This window comes from Heterocephalus glaber, unplaced genomic scaffold (genome assembly GCF_053883595.1).
Source record: "Heterocephalus glaber isolate CG9 unplaced genomic scaffold, H.glaber_assembly_v1.0 deba00000122, whole genome shotgun sequence".
NCBI lineage: Eukaryota > Metazoa > Chordata > Mammalia > Rodentia > Bathyergidae > Heterocephalus > Heterocephalus glaber.
Window position 1 is genome coordinate 72,706,457 of NW_028258138.1, and position 25,848 is coordinate 72,732,304.

At 38.2% G+C, this 25,848-nt stretch overlaps 1 protein-coding gene across 4 annotated transcripts in view; it reads left to right on the forward strand.

Moving 5' to 3' along the window:
* The window catches only part of Casr (calcium sensing receptor), a 114,033-nt gene that overhangs the window by 80,293 nt on the left and 7,892 nt on the right, over positions 1–25,848 (forward strand). For all 4 annotated transcript variants that reach the window (XM_087216145.1, XM_087216156.1, XM_021251279.2 and 1 more), the window contains one exon: positions 22,554–22,784. In XM_087216145.1, the coding sequence (XP_087072271.1) occupies positions 22,554–22,784 (231 nt within the window). The remainder of the gene's footprint in view (positions 1–22,553; positions 22,785–25,848) is intronic.

Below are 25,848 nucleotides of genomic sequence, written 5' to 3' on the forward strand. Positions count from 1 at the left end.
TCAGGAAGGGAGAATGATTTAGCTCCTTCCTGTATTGGTGTCTTTGTTCCCCAGCCAACTGGATCCCTCTGTTATGACTTGTATCTAAATGTCCTTCCAAAGCTTCATGTGCTCATAAGTGGGGCTTTTCAAAGCTGGCTGGATCCAAGGTGTATGATACTAGGATTAAGGGTGTATTGTACTATATTAGTCCACTGATTGGAATTAACATAGTTCTGGGTGTGGCTGAATGGATTTACTGAACAGCACCACCTTGGGTGAGGATGGCACCACCCAAAAGGCTTGTATCCTGGATAGGATAAAAGGGAAAGTGAGGCTTGCCTTGCTGCTGCTATTTGCTGCTGTTTATTGCTGCTTTTTGCCTACCACACCATGAACTGTTTCTCCTCTGTGATGTTCCTCTGCCATGCCACCTTGCCTTGGAGTCAGCCAACTATGGGCTGAAACCTCTACAAACTGTGAGCCAAAGTAAACCTTTCTTCATTTAACTTGTGGGTGTCAAGTATTTTATCTCACCAACAAGAAAAGTAATTAAGACACCACTTACCTAGGGCATGTCTTCCCTAGTCCCTAGTTCACTCAGGATCACAGGATAACCTCCTCCAGAAACACACCCAGAATAATACACTACCAGGTCTCTAGATATTCCCTAATCCAGCCAAACTGACACCTAAAATTAACCATCACAATATGTATTTCAAATTATTCTTCAAATAAGAGTGATTCATTTTAAAATTTTTATGCAATGAGAAAATATTACTGACCTCTGACAAATCTTTGTCATGGATTTCAGAGCAACTTCCATAGAAGACAGGACCATGTGGCAGAAAGGCCTGTGTCTAAATCCCAGCTCCAGCACTTACTAGCTGTGTGACTTCTGCAAATGTCTTTAGCTCTCTATATACCTCAATTTTGCCATCTGTAAAATTAATAATAGCACCTAGTTATAGCATTGTGAAGACTAAGTGAGGTTGTGTGCATAAAGCATTATCACAGCGCTGGCACCTGGAAAATGAGAAATAGTTTTTACATCTCCACCCTTCTCATCTCTTTTTACACACACAGAGCAAAGGCAGAGTTAGCACAGCATGTGGGAAGGACAGTGGAAATGGTGTGGTCTAGGTATATGAGATCCAAGTATTGAGGGTTCAGGATGCTACCTAGATAAATTTGAAGCATATTTCACCTGAGCCATGGAAGGCCCCCAGGAAGTGAGAGAAGCATGATTATTCCCTGGATGAGGATGGATTGGCCAAGTCAGAAAGTTCTCAGAGTAGATGGGAGGAGCCAGGTACTGAGGGCTGCAGCAGGAGGACAACATTAAAAAGCAGAAGGGCCACTGAGGGGAAGAAAGATGTGGCTAGATAGGAAGGTGCTCTGGTAGAGAGGGAGGTAGACATACCTCACAGATGCAGGAGGAGGTCATCCCAAGAGTGAGGAGGAGGGGCCAGGGATTTAGCTCAGTGGTACTGCACCTGCCTAGCAAGCCCAAAGTCCTGAGTTTGATCCCCAGTACAAAACAAAAAGAGTGAGGAGGAATAGGAAGGGGAGGTGAGGCCTAAGAAAGGGGCATGTATATTATACCTCCTCCCCACAGACTGCTTTGAGGACCCAGTAAAAATGAAAGCAAAAGTAACAATGATGACCATAGGGAACACAAGACCTTGGTAAGATTCTTCCTTTATCTCTTTAAAGGACAGCTCTACAACTCTGGTTGCAGAACTAGGTGGGAGGAAGTAGGAGGTACCCCTCCACTATAGACCCAGGACAAAAGCCGGGGCAGCCAGGGTGGGAGTGGGGAGCAGCGAGGACTTTAAAGGAATAAGTAAACCATACACGGCAGGCCAGGAGAGGTGACCCCAGGGTGTGCCTGTGAGCACACCAGTCTCTGCCACAGACTCTGCCTCCAAACAGATCTCAGCTGCTGGGAACAAATTCAAGTGACTCCTTTTCTCTTACTTTCTTTATTATAAATAGATATTTATTTTAAAATGTGGAAATAAATTGTTCAGAAGCAGAGGCATCTCTGGAATGGCAAGGTGCTCTGGACTCTGACTGGGTCTGCTGGGTTTGTCATGGTTGGTTACACAATAAGATCACTGTAGACAACATGGGCTAGGCCTCTGAAAGCCCAAATTTCCCCCAGTGTCAGATTAGGTGTAGTTTCAAGGAACTTTAAAAATAATGATAAAAGGGACTGGGGATTTAGCTCAGTGGTTCCGCCTTCTGACTCGAAAGTGCAAGGACCTTAGTTCGATCCCCAGTACCAAAAATAAAAATAAAAATAATGATAAAAGGGAGAGGTGCCTCTAAATGTTCTCATGAGGCCACTAAACTCCTGAACAGAGAGAATTTCGTGCTGGAGCTGGGAGAGAGCCAGCAGCCACTGTGGCACCAGCCTCACTACACAGCAAGTGGGAGGAGAAAGATTTGAGGTGCAATGCAGACCAGCACCCCTATACTCCAACTGAACCATGTCCTCCTGTCACATGGCACCTCAGTGACACAGGGGAGATCCTGCATGAAAAGACTGACAACAGAGACACAGAAAGAAGCAGAGCCAGGAGACCAAAATGCAGCTACAGAGCATAGCAATTAAAAGCACAGGCTCACCAGACATGGAGGCCCACTCCTGTAATCTCAGCCTCAGGTGAGAAGATCAAAAGCTGGAGGCTAGCCTTAGAGCCAGAAATTAGCTTGAATCTTAGGAGTCTGCAGCTGGCTTGCTGAGACTAATTGACTTAGGTTTGCACACTGCAGCCCACATTGTCTATTGTGACAGCAGAGACATACCCTGAAGGAGGCCCTTCATTTTTATTTTTTATTTTCAAAATTATTTTTTCTCTTATTTTTATTGTTTCTACTCTTTTCAAATTTTTCCTTTTTCCTTTCTTCTTTTTCTTTCTTTTTCTTTTCTTTCTGTCTCTCTCACTCTCTTGCTTTCCCACATTATTCTTCTTCTCCCTTTTTGTTCCTGTTCCTCCCCTAATTTGGATTTCTTCTTTCTTTTTCTTTTCTTCTCTCTTTTTCCTCCTCTTGATTGTCATTAGTTTCAAAGGAAAGTGAATACAGTTTCTAGCTTCCCTGTTGCTGTTAGGTTGTTCTGTTCTTGTCTATGTTCTTTCATTCTGTCTTTTCCTCTTGCTTTCAACAGGTTCCTAGAGTTTGCATGGTCTTCCTTTGTCCTCTGGCCTCACTTCTAACCTTTCCCTGTCCTTCTACCTATCTATCCCTCCCTCTCCAACTCCTTCTAAGTCCACACCCTGAAAGGTAAAGTTGCTATATTTAAGAGTTTATTTACTATGAACATATTTTGGGCTGGTCATCGATTTTGATTTAATTCACATGGTTAAAGGTTATAGATTAATAACTACCACAAATTGTCATTTTCTAAGCTGTGCTTGATGCTATTGTGTTGCTGATTGTGTCACTTGGGCTAAGGTGTTGTGATTGATCTAATCAGTTGTCCTTCCTTGTATAATGAAAATGAGATTGGCTCAGAGTCATTAGAGACTCAGAGCCTAAAGACCAGCTATATCTGGAAGAAACCTTTGAGAAGCAATCATTCCATAAGAATTCTAAATACAAGCAACAAAGATACTAACAATAAGCAATACCAAAGTATCAACCCAAGAATTAAACCAAGGATAGTACCAAAAACAAAAATAGAAATGAGAAGATATTTAAGCAAGGAACAAACCCTGACTTCCAGCTCACCAAAGGCAAATTCTGGGGGAAATGAGGTGGAAAAGTCTGATAATCAACCACCTAGACATCCTGAACTGATATCACAGGAAGTAGCAAAACAGATGAATGAGGCTCTAGAAAGATTCAAAACAGAAATAATTTCCCAGATAACTACAGAGATGGTGAGCAGAATGAAAGACATGATTAGAGACTCTATAACAGAAACAGATAAAAAAAAATAGATGTGTTAAGGACCATGAAGGAAGCCATGAATGCCCAGCATAGGAAAGAAATGGAAACTATGAATTCCCAAGATAGGAAAGAAATGGAATCCATGAAACAGATTCAAACAGATATCCAGGAGACTTAAAACTCTATTGAAAGTATATACAGCAGACTGAACCAATCTGAAGACAAAATGTCAGATATAGAAGGCAGAATGGGGGTCAGTGACCATGAAAAGAGAGATCTCTTAAAAATAGTAAGGCACCATCAATCCAACATCTCCTAGATGATGCAAAGAAGAATAATATAAGACTGATGGGAGTCCATTAAAAAGCAGGAGAAAGTATAAATGACATTTTAAAAACTGTTCACAGAATAAATGACAGAAAACTTCCCAAACAGAGCAAAAGAATTTGACATACAGATAAGTGAGGCATATAGCACTCCAACTAGCCATGATTTTTTAAAAATCTACACCTAGATATATAATAATCAAGATCCCAGAAAGCCAACAGAAGAACAAAATACTACAAGTAGTTAGAGAAAAGAAACAAATCACATGCAAAAGAAAGCCCATCAGAATCACAGCAGACTTTTAAACACAAGCCCTCAAGTCAGGGAGAGCCTTGACTTTCAAGCCCTAAAAGAAAACAACCTCCAACCTAGACTGATGTATGCTGCAAAACTATCTTTCAAAATTGATGGGAAAATAAGATACTTCCATGCCAAAGAACACCTGAGAAACTTCATGAATACCAAACCAGCACTCCAAACAATTCTAAACAATATCCTAGAAAAGGACAATGAAGGTCACAACTCCATGAGGCCCAACAGAGCAAATCCACCAGGGAAGAAATTAAAGGGAGAGGGGGGAAAGTAAAAAAGAGCAAACAACAGGAAAATAGCATGACAATGATAAGTTGATAAATATCAGTTATAACCATCAATGTTAATGGCCTCAATTCACCAATAAAAAGAAATAAACTGGCAGAATGGATTAAGAAGCAAAATCCAACAATATGCTGTATACCAGAAACATACCTAGATCAAAATGAAACTCATAGACTGAAATTAAAAGGATGGAAAACAGTTCTCCATGCAACAGAAACCCGGAAAAAAAGTAGGGGTAGCTATCTTATTTACAGACAAAGTAAATTTCAAACCAAAACTAATTAAGAGAGACAAAGAAGGTCACTATATCCTTGTGAAGGGAACAATTCAAGAGGAAGAGATGACAATCATAAATATCTATGCACCAAATATGAATGCCCCAAACTATACAAAACAAGTATTAAGGGACATAAAAAGCCAAATAAGCCTAATACAATTTTAGTGGGGGACCTCAATACCCCATTATCACAAATAGATAGATCATCTAGATGAAAAATCAACAATGAAGTACTAGAACTGAATCAAACTTTTGAACAAATAGACTAAATAGACTGAATAGACATATACAGAGTGTTCCTCCACACAAAATTAGAATATACATTCTTTTCTGCTGCACATGGATCATTCCCCAAAATAGACCACATACTAGCTTATAGAACATGTTTAAGTAAATGGAAAGGCATTGAAGTTATCCCATGTATATTATCAGACTACATAGTGCAATTAAACTGGAGATCAATAGCATAGGAAACCCCAAGAGAGAACTCGGAAGGAAGCTCCCCACCTCCATCCCAGGCTCCTAAGGCAGAGGAGCTCAGCTGGTCCCAGCACCCAGAAGGAAGCTCCCCCACTGCCATCCCAGGTTCCTAGGGCAGAGAAGGTGAGCCACGTGGGCACCTGAAGCACCCCCTCCGTGGAAATGAGAAGACACATAAACAAGCCTCAAAAACAGACTTCTGGATCACCTACAGCAACCCAAAAGGGAAATGAGATGGAACAATCTGATACTCAATCACCTGGACTTTCTGAACTGGCAATAAAAGAGGATCTGGGAAAAATGAAATCAGAAATAATTACTCAGATAACAGCAAAGATTGTGCTCATGGTGCAAGACATGATTAATAAATCTAGAGAGGACACAGATAAAAAAATATAGGATCTGAGGAACATGATGGAATCCTAACATAGGAAACAAATGGAATCTATAAAACAGATACAAACAGATTACAAAGAGATTAAAAACTCCATCAAAACTCTGTGCAGCAGAATGGACCAATATGAGGATAGAATTTCAGATATAGAAGAAAAGATTGCAATTAGTGACCAGGAAAAGAAAAATTGCTTTAAAATTGTAAAGGAACATGAGAAATCAATCCAGCAGCTGCTAGATGATGCAAAGAAGAATAATATAAGACTGATTTGAGTCAAGGAAGAAACAGGAGAGAGTGCAGATGACATTAAAAAAAACTGTTCACAGAAGTGATGGCAGAAAACTTCCCAAGGAGGGGAAAAGAACTTGACATACAGATAAGGGAGGCATATAGGACTCCAGCTAGCCTTAATCAAAAAACATCTACACATAGGCATATAATAGTTAGGATTCCAGAAATCCAACAGAATAACAAAATTCTACAAGCAGTGAGAGAAAAGAAACAAATCATATACAAAGGAAAGCCCATCAGAATCACAGCAGACTTCTCAATGCAAACCCTCAAGGCAAGCAGAGCTTGGAGTGATGTATTTCAAGCCCTAAAGGAAAACAGCCTCCAACCCAGATTGATGTACCCTGCAAAACTATCTTTCAAAATGGATGGAGAAATAAGATACTTTCATGATAAAGAGCACCTCAGGAACTTCATGAATATCAAACCGGCACTCCAAAAAATTTTAGACAATACCCTAGGAAAAGACAATGAGGATCACAACCCCAGGAAACCCAGCAGAATGAATCCATTGGGTGTGACAAATTAAATGCAAAGGGGGAGAATCCAACCAAAAGAAAAAGTCATGACAAGGCTTTTAAAACTTTTAACTTCATCTCCCTAATGAGTGTATAATTCAGTCTTATTATTGTACTGATTAGTATTTTTCTGATTCTAGAGTTGCACACCTTTCCTTGTGCTATGCTGGCTATTTATCATCTTCTTATGTCTACATTTTAATTGGATTGTCGATTGATGAGCTCTAAGAATTCTTTATATATTCTGGTCATAGGTTATATGCATTGTAAATATGGTCTGTTAAAGGACTACGTTTCATTTTAATGATGTCATTTAAAGTTCTAAATTTTGATGGAATCTCATTTATCAATTTTTTTCTTTTATACATCATGTTTTTTGTATCCTAGGTAGTTCTTGCCTACCCTGAATTCATAAACATTTTCCCTTATAATTTCTTCTTAAAGTTTTATACTTTTAGGCTTTCATATTTAGGTTCACAGATTCTTTCAAGTTATTTTCATTTATGGAAAAAAAGGGTTGAGGTTAATTTTTATATACGGATACCAGATGTTCTAGTGCCATTTGCTGAAAACACTGTCTCTTCCTTGACTCTTGAATTGAGTTTATATTCTATAAAAAGCTAATGTTAAATAATCTTTCAAAACTCAGTGGACCATATATGTGTGGTTCTCGTTCTAGATTCTCTGTTTTATTCAAAAGATCTATATGTCTTTCCTTACACCAACACTGCCTTGATTACTGTAGCTTTAGAAGAAATCTTAAAATAAGGTACTAAACGTCTTCCAACACTGTTTTTGTTTTTTTGTTTTTTTTGTTTTTTTAACTTTTCTAGGTCCTTTGTACTCCTATGTAACTTTTAAATTTCAATATCCAATTCTTCATTTATAGCAAGTATACACAGACCTGAATTTGTATATATACCTTGTGTTTTCTAATCCTGCTAAATTCAAATACAAGTTCTAGGGGCTCCTAGAGATTTCTTAGTATTTTCTCTGTAGATGATCATTTCATCTACATATAAAGATTTTGCTTCTACCTTGCCAATCCTATCCTAATTGTGTCATTTTATTGCCAGACTATTTTGGTGGGGACTAGGTTTCAAAGTTTAATGGACAGATAAAGAGTAAGCCTATCTGCCCCTGTTCTCCACCTAAGGAGAAAGCATTGTATCTTCTCCATTCATATAAGGCATTCTCACTGGGAGTATGGAGTACATGTCTTTGATCTGTTCAGAAGGTTCTGTTCTACTTCTAGTCTCCTGATAGCTTTTACCATGAACACCTGTGGAATTTAGTCCAATCGTTTTTCTCCAACTAGTGACAGGATCGTATGGCTTTTTCCTTCCCTCTGTTAAAAGGATGACTTTTGGGGGTGGATCTTCCAATGCTGAACCAACACTGCCATCCCTAAAAAAAACCACTTTCTACATACTGCCAGATCTGACTTCTAATAGTTTGTTTTTGTTAAACAAATTTCTATCTATGTTCATACTTTTTTCTTCTATTATCTTTATCCAGTTTTAGGATTAGCACAATGTTGAGTTCCTAAAATGAGGGGAGAAGTGTTCCTTCTTTTTTCTGCTTTAAGTGTTTGATATAATTTATCAGTTAAAATGTATATGAGCCTGCTGTTGTCATATAGGTAGATTTTCAAGCTAGGAATATACTTTCTTTAATAGGTGCTATTCAAATTTTATATTTCCTCCAGAATTAGTTTCATTAATTTGTCTTCCAAGGTACTTCTTAGAAGTTGTCAAATTTATTTCAAAAAAGATTTTTGTAATATGCTTTCTATATCCTTTTAAATTCTGTAAAATCTGTGGTAATGTCTCCTAGATCTTAATATTACAATTATAAAAATGTATAACTGATATTGTATAACAGGAAGAAAAGGTCTAAAGGAGCAAGGGAATTGTGAGGGGTAGGGGAAGGGAAAAAAGGGAAAGGAAAAAATATGAGAAGAGGAAAAAAGTGGAAACAAAGTCTTTTCAGATAGGGAAGGGTGGAGGGGGCGAAGGGAGGGCAAGGGAAGGGGAAAAAAATAAGAACCAAGATACTCATGTAATGGTATAAGATCCCAATGATAAATGTAACTGTATTTTATACCAAAAATGTACCAATAAACTTAATGGGGAAAAAAATGTGTTGTAGAATTCAGCAGTGAAGCCATCAGGACCTGGGGTTTTCTTTGTTGGTAAATTTTTAATTATGTTTTCAATTTCACTGATTATAATTGGGGTATTTAGAATTTTTATATCCTTCATTCAACTTTGGTAATTCATATGTATCTAGGAATCTGTGCATTTCTTCTATGTTTTCCATTTTATTAGAGTATAGGTTCTCGAAGTAGGTAGTGATGATCTTCTGGATTTGTGCTGGATCTGTTGTGACTTCACCTTTTTTGTTCCTAATTGCATGGATGTGAGCCTTTTCTTTCCTTTTTTTGATAAGGTTGCCTAAGGGTTTATCAATTTTATTTATTCTGTCGAAAAACCAACTCTTCGATTCATTGATTTTTTTGTATTGTTCTCTTAGTCTCCATTGCATTGATTTCTGCTCTGATCTTTATAATTTCCTCCCTTGTACAAGCTTTGGGATTGTCTCACTCTTCTTTTTCTTTCTTCTTTTTTTTTTTTTTTTTGGTACTGGGGATCAAACTCGGGTCCTTGTGCTTGCACAGTAGGCTGTGAAACCACTGAGCTAAATCCCTGGCCCTACGCTCTTCTTTTTCTAGGAGCTTAAGATTCAGCATTAGATTATTTGAGCTCATTCTGTTTTCCTAGTGTGGGCATTTACTGCTATGAATTTCCCTCATAGAACTGCTTTCATTGTGTCTCATAGATTCCTGTATGTTGTATTGGCATTATCATTTATTTGTAGAAACTGTCTAATTTCTTCTGTGACCTATTGGTTGTTCAGGAGAGTGTTATTCAATTTCCATGTGTTTGTGAAGTTCTTGAGATTTCTTTTTTTTTTCCCATTAAGTTTATTGGTACATTTTTGGTATAAAATACAGTTACATTCATCATTGGGATCTTGTACCTTTACATGAGTATCTTGGTTCTTATTTTTTTTCCCCTTCCCTTGCCCTCCCTTCACCCCCTCCACCCTTCCCTATTTGAAAAGACTTTGTTTCCACTTTTTTCCTCTTCTCATATTTTTTCCTTTCCCTTTTTTCCCTTCCCCTACCCCTCACAATTCCCTTGCTCCTTTAGACCTTTTCTTCCTGTTATACAATATCAGTTATACATTTTTATAATTGTAATATTAAGATCTAGGAGACATTACCACAGATTTTACAGAATTTAAAAGGATATAGAAAGCATATTACAAAAATCTTTTTTGAAATAAATTTGACAACTTCTAAGAAGTACCTTGGAAGACAAATTAATGAAACTAATTCTGGAGGAAATATAAAATTTGAATAGCACCTATTAAAGAAAGTATATTCCTAGCTTGAAAATCTACCTATATGACAACAGCAGGCTCATATACATTTTAACTGATAAATTATATCAAACACTTAAAGCAGAAAAAAGAAGGAACACTTCTCCCCTCATTTTAGGAACTCAACATTGTGCTAATCCTAAAACTGGATAAAGATAATAGAAGAAAAAAGTATGAACATAGATAGAAATTTGTTTAACAAAAACAAACTATTAGAAGTCAGATCTGGCAGTATGTAGAAAGTGGTTTTTTTTAGGGATGGCAGTGTTGGTTCAGCATTGGAAGATCCACCCCCAAAAGTCATCCTTTTAACAGAGGAAAGGAAAAAGCCATACGATCCTGTCACTAGTTGGAGAAAAACGATTGGACTAAATTCCACAGGTGTTCATGGTAAAAGCTATCAGGAGACTAGAAGTAGAACAGAACCTTCTGAACAGATCAAAGACATGTACTCCATACTCCCAGTGAGAATGCCTTATATGAATGGAGAAGATACAATGCTTTCTCCTTAGGTGGGGAACAGGGGCAGATAGGCTTACTCTTTATCTGTCCATTAAACTTTGAAACCTAGTCCCCACCAAAATAGTCTGGCAATAAAATGACACAATTAGGATAGGATTGGCAAGGTAGAAGCAAAATCTTTATATGTAGATGAAATGATCATCTACAGAGAAAATACTAAGAAATCTCTAGGAGCCCCTAGATCTTGTATTTGAATTTAGCAGGATTAGAAAACACAAGATATATATACAAATTCAGGTCTGTGTATACTTGCTATAAATGAAGAATTGGATATTGAAATTTAAAAGTTACATAGGAGTACAAAGGACCTAGAAAAGTTAAAAAAACAAAAAAAAACAAAAAAACAAAAACAGTGTTGGAAGACGTTTAGTACCTTATTTTAAGATTTCTTCTAAAGCTACAGTAATCAAGGCAGTGTTGGTGTAAGGAAAGACATATAGATCTTTTGAATAAAACAGAGAATCTAGAACGAGAACCACACATATATGGTCCACTGAGTTTTGAAAGATTATTTAACATTAGCTTTTTATAGAATATAAACTCAATTCAAGAGTCAAGGAAGAGACAGTGTTTTCAGCAAATGGCACTAGAACATCTGGTATCCGTATATAAAAATTAACCTCAACCCTTTTTTTCCATAAATGAAAATAACTTGAAAGAATCTGTGAACCTAAATATGAAAGCCTAAAAGTATAAAACTTTAAGAAGAAATTATAAGGGAAAATGTTTATGAATTCAGGGTAGGCAAGAACTACCTAGGATACAAAAAACATGATGTATAAAAGAAAAAAATTGATAAATGAGATTCCATCAAAATTTAGAACTTTAAATGACATCATTAAAATGAAAAGTAGTCCTTTAACAGACCATATTTACAATGCATATAACCTATGACCAGAATATATAAAGAATTCTTAGAGCTCATTAATTGACAACCCAACTAAAAAGTAGACATAAGAAGATGATAAATAGCCAGCATAGCACAAGGAAAGGTGTGCAACTCTAGAATCAGAAAAATACTAATCAGTACAATAATAAGACTGAATTATACACTCATTAGGGAGATGAAGTTAAAAGTTTTAAAAGCCTTGTCATGACTTTTTCTTTTGGTTGGATTCTCCCCCTTTGCATTTAATTTGTCACACCCAATGGATTCATTCTGCTGGGTTTCCTGGGGTTGTGATCCTCATTGTCTTTTCCTAGGGTATTGTCTAAAACTTTTTGGAGTGCCGGTTTGATATTCATGAAGTTCCTGAGGTGCTCTTTATCATGAAAGTATCTTATTTCTCCATCCATTTTGAAAGATAGTTTTGCAGGGTACATCAATCTGGGTTGGAGGCTGTTTTCCTTTAGGGCTTGAAATACATCACTCCAAGCTCTGCTTGCCTTGAGGGTTTGCATTGAGAAGTCTGTTGTGATTCTGATGGGCTTTCCTTTGTATGTGATTTGTTTCTTTTCTCTCACTGCTTGTAGAATTTTGTTATTCTGTTGGATTTCTGGAATCCTAACTATTATATGCCTATGTGTAGATTTTTTTTGATCAAGGCTAGCTGGAGTCCTATATGCCTCCCTTATCTGTATGTCAAGTTCTTTTCCCCTCCTTGGGAAGTTTTCTGCCATCACTTCTGTGAACAGTATTTTTATGTCATCTGCACTCTCTCCTGTTTCTTCCTTGATTCAAATCAGTCTTATATTATTCTTCTTTGCATCATCTAGCTTCTGCTGGATTGATTTCTCATGTTCCTTTACAATTTTAAAGCAATTTTTCTTTTCCTGGTCACTAATTGCAATCTTTTCTTCTATATCTGAAATTCTATCCTCACATTGGTTCATTCTGCTGCACAGACTTTCAATGGAGATTTTAATCTCCTGGAAATCTGTTTGCATCTGTTTTATAGATTCCATTTGTTTCCTATGTTAGGATTCCATCATGTTCCTCAGATTCTATATTTTTTTATCTGTGTCCTCTCTAGATTTATTAATCATGTCTTGCACCATGAGCACAATCTTTGCTGTTATCTGAGTAATTATTTCTGATTTCATTTTTCCCAGATCCTCTTTTGTTGTCGGTTCAAAGAGTCCAGGTGATTGAGTATCAGATTGTTCCATCTCATTTCCCTTTGGGGTTGCTGTAGGTGATCCAGAAATCTGTTTTTGAGGCTTGTTTATGTGTCTTCTCATTTCCTCGGTGTGGGCGGATGCTTCTGGCACCCACGCAACTCACCTTCTCTGCTCTAGGAGCTTGGGATGGTGGCGAGGGTGCTTCCTTCCATGCTGGGACTGGCTCAGCTTCTCTGCCCTATGAGCATAGGATGGTGGCAGGGGAGCTTCCTTCCAGGTGCTGAGACCAGCTTACCTTCTGTGCCCTAGGAGCTTGAGATGACAGTGGGGGAGATTCCTTCCGGATGCTGGGACAAGCTCAGCATCTCTGCCCTAGGAGCATGGGATGGCTCTATAAGACATTTAGAGAAGAGCTATTGCCACTACTCTTTAAACTTTTCCATGAAATCGAAAGTGAAGCAATACTTCCAAATTCATTCCTGAAAGCAAGTGTTAACTTTGATTCCAAAACCAGGGAAAGACCCAACCATAAAAGAGAACTACAGGCTAAAGTCCCTAATAAACATAAATGCAAAAATCATCAATAAGACACTGAAATAGTATAAATAGAATACAGAGGATCATCAAGAATATCATACACCCTGACCAAGTCAGATTTATTCCAGGGATACAAGGATGGTTCAACATATGTAAATCAATAAATGTAATACACTATATTAACAGAGTCAAGGACAAAAACCATATGATCATCTCAATAGATGTAGAAAGAGCATTTGACAAAATTCAACACTCACTCATGATAAAAATTCTGCAGAAAATTGAAATAGATGGTCTTTATCTTGACTTGATTAAGGGTATCTATGAAAAACCAACAGAAAACATCATGCTAAATCATCAAAAACTGAAAACCTTCACTCTAAAATCAGCAACTATCACCCCTGCTGTTCAATATAGTTCTGGAAACATTAGCCACAGCAATTAGACAAGAGAAAAAAATAAAAGGAATAAAGATAGGAAAGGAAGGCGTTAAACTGTCATTATTTTCTGACGATATGATACTCTACATAGAAGACTCAAAAAACTCCACCAAATGACTTCTAGACTTAATTGACAGATTCAGTAGAGTAGCTGGATACAAGGTCAACACTTGAAAATCAATAGCCTTCTCATACACAAATAACAGACTCACTGAGAGAGAAATTAGGGAAACAATCCCTTTCACAATAGCATCCCCCAAAAAATGAAATACCTAGGAATGAATCTACCAAAGGAAACAAAAGACCTCTACATTGAGAACTGCAACACTCTGAAAAAGGAGATCAAAGAGGATACATGACAATGGAAAGACATCCCCTGTTCCTGGGTGGGAAGAACCAATATAGTGAAAGTGGCCATACTTCCAAAACTGCTATACAGATTCAATGCAATCCCAATTGAAATCCCAACAGTATATTTCATAGAACTAGAGAAAAAAAATCCAAAGATTCATTTGGAACCAGAAGAGACCTAGAATAGCAAAAGCAATTCTAGGCAACAGACACATGGCAGGGGGTATCACATTCCCAACTTGAAACTATACTACAAAGCCACTGTGATAAAAACAGCATGGTACTGACAAAGAAACAGACCTGAGGATCAGTGGAATAGATTAGAAGAGGCAGACACTACTCCAGACATACTCAGCTACCTCACCTTTGACAAAGGAGCAATCATCCTCACTGGAGGAAAGATAGCCTCTTTAATAAATGGTGTTGGAAAAACTGGATTTTAACTTGCCAAAGATTAAAACTAGACCCCTATCTTTCACCATGCATTAAACTAAGATTGAAGTGGATTAAAGATCTAAATATTAAACCAGAAACACTAAACTTGCTGGAAGATAAGTTAGGTAGAACTCTTGAAGACACTGGCATAGGATAAGTCTTTATGAACAAATCCTTAGTAGCATAGAAACTAGCACAAAGAATCAACAACTGGGATCTCATCTTATTAAAAAGTTTCTGTACTGCAAGAGAAACCACCAACAGAGCTAAGAGATAACCTACAATGTGGGAAAAAAATTTTAACAGCTGTTTCTCAGACAAAGGTCTACTATCTAGAATATATAAAGAACTCAAAAAAAATTAAGACCCCCCCCCGCAAATAAAAAGACCCAATTCAAAAATGGGCATCTGAAATGAACAGACATTTCTCAAAGAAGTAAAAGCAGCAAATAAACATGAAAAAATGTTCAACATTACTGGTCATTTGAGAGATGCAGATGAAAACAATGCTGAGATTCCACCTCACCCAAGAAAGAATGGTTGCTATCATGAAATCAACCAACAACAAATGCTGGCAGGGTTGTGGGGGAGAGAGGAACCCTTCTTCATTGTTGGTGGGAGTGCAGACTGCTGCAACCACTGTGGAAATCAATATGGAGATACCGCAAACAACTAGGATTAGAAATCCCATTTGACCCAGGTATTCCTCTGCTGGGTATCTTCCCAAAAGAATTAAAGGAATCATACCACAGTGATATATGTGCACCCATGGTTATAGCAGCACAGTTTGTAATAGCTCAAACTTGGAAACAGCCCAATAGCCCATCAACTGGAGACTGGATAAAGAAAATGTGTTTTTTTTATAAAATGCAGCACTACTCAGCCATAAAGAACAAGAAACTAAAGACATTTATAGCTAAGTGGATCCACATTGAGGCCATATTCTTAAGTGAAATAAATAGGACACACATGTGTAAATACTGAATAGTTTCTTTTGTGTGAAAAACTAAAAGTGTAAATAAGAATCAAAATGTATAATTGATATTGTGAAATAAGCAGAAAGTGTCTAAAGGAGTAGGGGAAGTGGGAGGGGTAAGGGAAAGGAAAGAAGGAAAAAGAAAAAATATGAAAAAAGGAGAAACATGGAAACAAAGTCTTTGTAAATAGGGAAAGGTAGAGGGGGTGAAAGGAGGGCAGGTGAATGAGGAAAAAAATAAGAACGAAGATACATCACAGAGACTATCCCTCCCACCACTCCCGGCCCAGAGGAAGGGGCTTCTGGGCCACCATCCCTACTGCCACTCCAGGCTCCTGTCCCACCTCTCCTAGCTCAGAGGAGGTGAGCTGCGCAGGCACCAACAGAACCCCCTTGCCCTCACAGTTGAAATGAGAAAACACGTAAATAAGTCTCAAAACCAGACTTCCAGATCACCTACAGCAACCCCAAAGGGAAATGAGATGGAACACTCTGATACTCAACCACCTGGACCCACTGAACTGACAACAAAAGAGGATCTGGAAAAAATGAAATCAGAAATAATTTCTCAGATAACAGGAGAAATTGTGCTCCTAGTGCAACACATGTTTAATAAATCTAGAGAAGAGCTGAGGAACATGATGGAATCCCAATATAGGAAACAAATGGAATCCTTAAAACAGATGCAAATAGATTTCCAGGAGATGAAAAACTCCATTGAAAGTCTACACAGCAGAATGAGCCAATGTGAGGACAGAATTTCAGATATACAAGATAAGATTGCAATTAATGACCAGGAAAAGAAAAATTGCTACAAAATTATAAGGGAACATAAGAAATCAATCCAGCAGAAGCTAGATGATGCAAAGAAGAATAACATAAGACTGATTGGAGTCAATGAAGAAACAGGAGAGAGTCCAGATGACATAAAAAAACTTTTCACAAGAAGTGATGGCAGAAAACTTCCCAAGGAGGGGAAAAGAACTTGACATACAGATAAGTGAGGCATATAGGACTCCAGCTAGCCTTGATCAAAAAAAAATCTACACATAGGCATATAATTGTAAAGATTCCAGAAACTCAACAGAAGAACAAAGGTCTACAAGCAGTTAGAGAAAAGAAACAAATCACATACAAAGGAAAGCCCATCAAAATCACAGCAGACATCTCAACACAAACCATCAAGGCAAGAAGAGCTTGGAGTGACATATTCCAAGCCCTAAAAGAAAACAGCCTCCAACACAGATTGGTGTACCCTGCAAAACTATCTTTCAAAATGAATGGAGAAATAAGATACTTTCATGACAAAGAGCACCTTAGGAACTTCGTGAATACCAAACCAGCACTACAAAAAATTTTACACAATATCCTAGGAACAGACATTGAGGATCACAAACCCAGGAAGCAAAGCAGAATGAACCCATTTGGCATGACAAGAAGTTAAATGTAAAGGGGGAGAACTCAACAAAAAGAAAAAGTCATGGCAATGACAAGTCAATATGTTTCAGTTATAACCATCAACGTTAATGGTCTCAATTCACCAGTCAAAAGAAATAGACTGGCAGAATGGGTCAAGAAGCAAAATCCAACAATATGCTGCATACAAGAAACATACTTAATTCAAAAGGAAACTCATAGACTGAAAGTTAAAGGGTGGAAAACAATACTTCATGCAACGGGAACCTGAAAAAAAGCAGGAGTAGCTATCCTCTTTGCAGATCAAGTAGATTTCAAACCAACACTGATTAAGAGAGACAAAGAAGGACACTACATCCTTGTAAAGGGAAGAATCCAAGAGGAAGAGATGACAATCATAGATATCTATGCACCAAACACTAGTGCACCCAACTATATAAAACAAATACTATTGGACATGAAAAGTCATATAGGCACTAATACAGTTGTAGTGGGGGACCTCAACACCCCACTGTCACAAATAGATAGGTCAACTAGACTAAAAATAAGTAATGAAATACTAGAACTCAATCGAACTCTTGAACAAATGAACTTAACAGATGTTTACAGAGTGTTCCACCCCACAAAATCAGAATACACATTCTTCTCAGCTCCACATGGGTCATTCTCCAAAATAGGCCACATACTCACACATAGAACATGTTTAAGTAAGTGCAAAGGAATTGAAGTTATCCCCTGTACATTATCAGACCATAGTGCGATGAAATTGGAGATCCACAGAAAAAGAAACTGCAAGAATTTCGTATACACATGGAAATTGAACAACACACTTCTGAATAACCAATGGGTCACAGAGGAAATTAAAGAAGAAATCAGACAGTTCCTTCAATTAAATGACAGTGACAGTACAACATATTGGAATCTATGGGACACAATGAAAGCAGTCTTACAAGGGAAATTCATAGCAGTGAATACACATATTAGGAGAACAGAATGAGCCCAATTAAACAACCTGATGCTGAACCTCAAGCTTCTAGAAAAAGAAGAGCAGGACAACCCAAAAGCTCATACAAGGGAGGAAATTATAAAGATCAGAGGAGAAATCAATGCAATGGAGACTAAGAGAATGATACAAAAAATCAATGAAGCCAAGAGTTGGTTCTTTGAAAGAATTAACAAAATTGACAAACCCTTAGCCAACCTTATCAGGAAAACGAAAGAAAAGGCCCAAATCCACGCAATTAGGAATGAAAAGGGTGAAAGTACAACAGACCCAGCAGAAATCCAGAGGATCATCAATACCTACTTCCAGAACCTATATGCCAATAAGATGGACAACACAGAAGAAATGGAAGGATTCCTGGATACATATGAATTACCAAAGTTGAACGAAAAATATCTAAAAATTCTAAACAACCCAATATCAACCAATGAAATTGAAAACATAATTAAAAACTTATCAACTATGAAAAACCTGGGCCCTGATGGCTTCGCTGCTGAATTCTACAACACATTTAGAGAGGAACTACTGCCACTACTGTTTAAACTCTTCAATGAAATTGAAAGGGAAACAATACTCCCAAATTCATTCCTGGAAGCAAGTACACCTTGATCCCCAAAGCAGAGAAAAACCCAACCGAAAAGGAGGACTATAGGCCAATCTCACTAATGAACATAGATGCAAAAATCCTTAATAAGATACTGGCAAATAGAATGCAGAAGATCATCAAGAAGATCATACACCCTAACCAAGTGGGATTCATCCCAGGGATGCAGGGATGGTTCAACATATGCAAATCAATCAATGTAATACACTATATCAATAGAGCCAAGGACAAAAACCATATGATTATCTCCATAGAGGCAGAAAAAGCATTTGACAAAATCCAACATGCATTTATGATAAAAACCCTACAAAAAATTGAAATAGATGGTCTCTACCTCAATCTTATAAAAGCCATCTGTGAAAAACCAACAGCCAATATCATACTAAATGCTAAAAAACTGAAATCCTTCACACTCAAATCAGGAACAAGACAAGGATGTCCACTTTCATCACTCTTGTTCAATATAATTTTGGAAACATTAGCTGTGACAATTAGACAAGAGAGAGAAATAAAAGGAATAAAGATAGGAAATGAAGAAGTCAAATTGTCATTATTTGCAGATGACATGATACTGTATATAGAAGACCCCAAGAGTTCCACCAAAAGTCTTCTAGACTTAATAACCAAATTCAGTCAAGTAGCTGGTTACAAGGTCAACACACAAAAATCAATAGCTTTCCTCTACACCAATGACAGACTCACTGAGAGAGAAATAGGGTAAATAATTCCTTTCACAATAGCATCCAAAAAACTGAAATACCTAGGAATTAACCTAATGAAAGAAATCAAAGACCTCTTCTCTGAAAACTATAGCACTCTGAAAAGAAAGATTGAAGATCTCAGAAAATGGACAGACATCCCCTGCTCCTTGGTAGGAAGGATTAATATAGTGAAAATGGCCATACTTCCAAAACTGCTATATAGATTCAATGCCATTCCAATTGAGCCCAGCAGCATACTTCATAGACCTTGAGAAAACAATCCACAAATTCATTTGGAACAAGAGACCCAGAATAGCAAAAGCAATTCTAGGTAACAGAGACATGGCAGGGGGTATCACAATCCCCAACCTGCAACTATACTACAAAGCTACTATGATAAAAACAGCATGGTACTGCCAAACAAACAGACCTGAGGACAAGTGGAACAGATTAGAAGATGCAGAAACAACGCCAGACACACTCAGCCATCTCATCTTCAATAAAGGAGCCAAACACCCTCACTGGAGGAAAGATAGCCTCTTGAATAAATGGTGCTGGACAAATTGGGCTTCAACTTGCCAAAGATTCAAACTAGACCTATATCTCTCACCATGCACTAAACTAAAATCAAAATGGATTAACGATCTAAATATTAAAATAGAAACTCTGAACCAGTTGAAACAGAGGTTAGGTAGAACTCTTGAAGACATCGGTGTAGGAAAAGATTTTAAGAACAAAACCTCAGTTGCCCGTGAACTACCACAAACAATCAACAAGTGGGATCTCTTCTTATTAGAAGGCTTCTGCACAGCAAGAGAAACCACCACCAGTGTGAAGAGACAACCCATGTGGGAAATGTGGGAAAAAATCTTCACCTGCTCTTCCTCAGACAAAGGTCTACTATCTCGAATCTATAAAGAACTTAAAAAGATCAGACCTCCCAAATTTAAAGACCCAATCCAAAAATGGGCATCTGAAATGAACAGACATTTCTCACACAAAGAAGTAGAAATAGCAAATAAATACATGAAAAAATGTTCAACATCACTGGTCATTCGAGAGATGCAAATGAAAACAATGCTGAGATTCTGCTTCACTCCAGAAAGAATGGCTGCTATCATGAAATCAACCAATAACAAATGCTGGCGGGGCTGTGGGGAAAGAGGAACCCTGGTCCACTGCTGGTGGGAGTGTAGACCAGTGCAAGCACTGTGGAAATCAGTATGGGGATACCTCAAAGAACTAGGACTGGAAGTCCCATTTGACCCCGCTATTCCACTGCTGGGGATCTTCCCCAAAGAATTAAATGAATCATACAACAGTATTATATGTGCGCCCATGTTCATAGCAGCACAGTTTGTGATAGCTAAAACTTGAAAACAGCCCAAATGCCCATCAACTGGAGACTGGATCAAGAAAATGTGAGGGTTTTTTATAAAATGGAGTGCTACTCAGCCATAAAAAATGAGAAATTAGAGACATTTATAGCTAAGTGGATGCACATTGAGGCGATACTCTTAAGTGAAATAAATAGGACACACATGCATAAATACCAAATAGTTTCTCTAGTGTGAGAAACTGAAAGTGTAAATAAGGACTAAAATGTATACAATAGGTAATGTGAAATAGGAAGAAAAGGGGCAAAGGGGAAGGAAGTGGGAAGGGTAGGGGAAAGGATAGAAGGAAATGGATTTAATATGAGAAAATGGAAAAATAGTAACAAAATCTTTGTAAATAGGGAGGAATGGAGGGGTTAAAGGGAGGGCTGGGCAAGGGTGAAAAATAAGAACCAAGAGAGATTATGTAAAGGTGCAAATTTCCACTGATGAATGTCATTATATTGTATACCTAAAATGTACCAATGATTAGAATGAAAAATCGATAATGCAAAATAGGAAGAAAAGGTCCAAAGTGGTAGGGGTAGTGGGAGGGGCAGGGGAAAGGAAAGAAGGGAAAGGAAAAATGATGAGAAATGGAAAAAATGTAAATAAAGTGTTTGTAAATAGGGAAGGGTGGAGGGCGTGAAGGGAGGGCTAGGAATGGGGAAAAAATAAGAACCAAGATGCATTATGTAAAGGTACAATTCCCAATGAGAAATGTAATTGTGTTGTATACCTAAAATGTACCAATAAAAGAATTTAACAAAAAAAAAATACATCACATAAAGGTACAAGATCCCAATGATGACTGTAACTATATTGTATACCTAAAATGTACCAGTAAACTTAATGGAAAAAAAAACTGGAGCCCAGCCTGTGCAATTTAGCAACACCCTGTGTCAAAATAAATAGGGCTGGGGATGTAGCTCAGTGCAAAGGCCCTGGATTCAATTCTTAGTACCACAGAAAGAAAGAAAAGAAGACAGAATAAAAGGAGAGAGGAGAGAGGGAGGAAGAGAGAGACAGAGACAGAGACATAGAGACAGAATAGGTTTGTAATTTTGAACAAGATACTTAAATTTTCTGTACCTCAGTTTCCCCATCAATAAAGTAGGGGATAATCATACTATTTGTTGTGAAGGTTAAATTAACAGATGAATATAAATTACTTAGAATCATGCCTCAAAAGTAGTAAAATGACTAGTATTTACAAGTTTTAAATGACTAGTATACATCAATAATTGTTTTTATTACTATTTTGTGCAAAGGCTTTGTGACCCGTAACACTTTATGTAAATTCGGGATTTGCCGTGACTCTGTTAACAGTGATGGCCCTGGCTCCACCTACAACCTCACTTCTTTCCTCCTTCCACCCCTTTCTGTGATTTTTTGCAGCAAGACATTTCCACAGAAGGAAAGGAAGGTGCAGATAAAGTAGCTCAGTGGTAGAACACTTGCCCAGCATGTGGGAGGCCCTGGGTTCAATCCCTGGTACCTCAAAAAATCAAAAAGAGCACTCACTCCATCACCCCTCCTTCCCTTCCCCAGCACCCAGCTACAATGCCAGGAAGTACTTCTGGCCACACACCCTGCCTCTCATGGGCACCACTGGGTGATGATGCACTTGACTTGGCTAGAGCCTAGGGAGATACATCCTTTTCTCTTTCTCATCTTCAAGAAAGGGTTTCCTACCCTACTTAGATTTGAGTAGTAAGTAAGGCCCCTGGTTTACCAGAGATGCTGCTGACCCATGCAACTACCATGCAAGTGAAAATTAGAAAAGGTGCCTCTCCCTCAACTCTCTTTCCCTCCACTTTATTAGAACAAGATAGTTTACTGCTCTTGTGCAAAGCACAACTTACATAAACCATATGTGGCAGCCCTGCGCTTGTATTCATTCATCCCTCTTCCTGTTTAGGTCCTGAAGCACCTTCGGCATCTAAACTTTACCAACAACATCGGGGAGCAAGTAACTTTTGATGAGTATGGTGACCTGGTGGGGAACTATTCCATCATCAACTGGCATCTCTCCCCAGAGGATGGCTCCATCATGTTTAAGGAAATTGGGAATTATAATGTCTCTGCAAACAAAGGAGTGAGACTCTTCATCAATGAGGAGAAGATCCTGTGGAGCGGCTTCTCCAGGGAGGTACGTGTTGTCTATAAGAATGCCAGGTGCCCCCTCCACAGACAGGAGACTGAGCTGGGTGTTGGGAGGGTCTGGGGCTCCACCTTGGACTTCCAGAATGATGAGTCCTTTTCTTAACTCACTAGTTAACTAATAACTCTGCATGTTCAGGGCTCCTGTAAATTCCTGCAGTGTTTAATGTACAAAGGAGAGGCCTCAGAACTGGAGCCCTATGCCTTCTTATTATATTATAGCAATTTAACCTTGTAAAAATATGAATAACTGGCTACTAATAGTTTCCCTGGCTAAAACTTCCTAAGCCAGAGAAAAATACTTAAGCAAACATAAACACCTCTCAAGTCAGTAGCTGTCACTTGGAACAGAGAGATCTATCCTACCTACTTTGGGTAGGTGAGACAGGTCTGTGAGTGGAGGGGGCTCCTTTTTTGGATGTCACAATGACCAGAAGTACTTTTGGCCTTCAGCACTTGGGTTCAGAGATGCTAAATGTCCAGCATGCGTGGGATGATCTTGCATGACAAAGATTTACCTTACATCTCAATTGCCAATAACAGCCAATGAGAGACACTCAAGTCTAAAACACAGGTGGGTACTCCAGGAAAAGGCATTGGTTGTTACAACCATCAATTGAAAGTTACCCCACCCATAGTGCACAAGTCTTTGTGAGCTTCTACCACACAGAAGTAGTTTTCTATCATCCATATAGGTCAAAACCAACCTATAAGTCAAAAGGACCGCTTCTTCTCCTACAATGAGAGACCTGTAACAAAGAGACAGATACTTGTGAATGTGGCCAGGGCCTTCTTTCCTGCATATCACTGGATCTGGATGCCTGCTTAGTAACCAGAAGCCCCTCACTCCGTGATGATTCACTTAAGCAAAAGACATGTGATATACTGAGTTGATGACTCTCTGATTGCTGCATCCTAAAATGTAACTGGATGCGGAGGACCCTGTTCCTCTGAAAAAGCACAGGCCCTTTACTGGGCATCCTGTTTAACTCTCCCAGGAAATATGGCTGAGTTCCACCACATTTCTCTTTGCATTTGCCTTTTTGTCTTTGAGCATCTTAAACCACTTTTTATGTCATGACCAAAGATTTACCTTTATCTTGTTATAAAATGCTTCATGGGTTGATGGTGTCCAATGAGATGCTATAATTTCACCATTTCCCAATAGACAGAATGGGGTACCCATGGGAAGGTCTCCTAGTGTGCAAGTCTTTGTAAACTTCTACCTCAGAGGATGGAGTCTCAGTTACTAATATGTCATGACCTTTTCCAGATAGAGCTTTTGGGATTCCAGAGTTTATACCCTGCTGACTGATTTTACCCTTGTCTAAATTATCACACACTTCAGTGGACTAGAGTGACCAGCTATACCATCACTTGTTCACTGCACTGGGTCATCCACATTTTCTTTCACCTGATTAATGCATATGATTGATTATCTAACTGATGCATGTCTCACCGCCCCCCCTCCTGCTTGGAAGCTATTTCTTTAATAGTTCTCTATAACATTAATGCCCTCAACCAGGCTATGTGCATCATGAGCCTGAACATTAGTGAATGAATAACACAGGAGATCCTCATAAATTTAATCACTTCTGTTCCTGAATAGTTGACAGAGTTATAAATTAAACCTAAATTTTCCATAGAACCCTTACCTCAAAGCTAGCCTACAGTACGCATTCAACAAATCTTAGGGTCTAATCCACTCTGACTTTCCTAAAATTTTTGTAGAAGCTAACACAAAAATATCATCTACATTTAGCTATAAATCATATATTAATAACTTCACTGCATATTTCACAAAATTATTAGTGAGATCAAGGATATAAAAGCATGTTATAAACTGAATTATACTACCTAAATACAAAGTGGTATTTACATTCATTATACCTTTTTTCAGTGTTGGGGATGAAACCAAAGGCCTCATATATACTAAGCACATACTTTTCCACTAAGCTACACCCCCAGCCCTCTAGCATTACTATGTATCTTCACAAATCACCTTCTTGTCACTGGGACAAAATACTCAACATCCTTAACTTAAAGAAGGAGGGATTTATTTTGGCTGATGGTTTCAGTGGGTTCAGTCCATGGTTGTCTGGCTCCAAGATAGAAATGGCATGGTGGAACACATCTGGCAGAAAAAAGCTGATCACCTCCTGGTGGCTAAGGTGGGGGAAGAATACAGCCTTCCAGGTTACACCTGCAGTCACCTACCCCTAACCAAGCCTGGTCTCCTAACAGTAAGTCAGCTATGAACTCATCCACTGATGAGCATAGTGATCCCATGATTTAATCACTTTCCAAATACATGAGACTTTCAGGGGCTGTTTTAGATCTAAATCATAACAATACCTTAATCAGTGTTCTCAATTTAGTTACAATGCAGCACTTTAGATCTACATGGGTCTCTAAAGATCCTTATAACATCCAATCCTTCAATTTGGAGTTGACAGTACTGAAGGTTAGGGATGCAGAGGTGAGTTCCCAGGTCTGATGGATGGCCAATGTAAGGGTTGAAAGTAGTCTTCAAGGCCTAAACTCTTACCTCAGTGCTCCATCCTCTGTACTCTTCTGCCAATAATTCTTTCCATGTATGGCTACAACAAATAAGAATTAAAAGAGACATCTTCATTCAGGGATTAGAATTTAGATGGGCTTCCTTGGCAGACATCTTTAATGGGTCACCTGGGAAACTGAGAGATACTAGATGGCTTGTGCACAATGGATCTATCTAGTGGCTGCCTCAGCCCACTCCTGTGGTAATAGGATTTCTCTTTAGCTGATGGATGCTGAAGGTGGAAGCAAGAGAACTCACAGGTGACATTCTTCATTCTTCTAAGTTTGTACTAGGTAGTATAAAGCAGTGTTTGACACAATAAAAAGTATAGATATTGAAGACTGACCTGAGTGTGTCTCTCACTGTCCATCCTGGTCACTGTATGACCTTAAGCTTGTCCTTTAACCACTGTGAGGAAGAGAAAAAGAGGCACAGCTAAAGGGTCTGCTAAAGCCCTTCTGTATTTGTACTCCCTTTTTCTTTAATAGTGGAA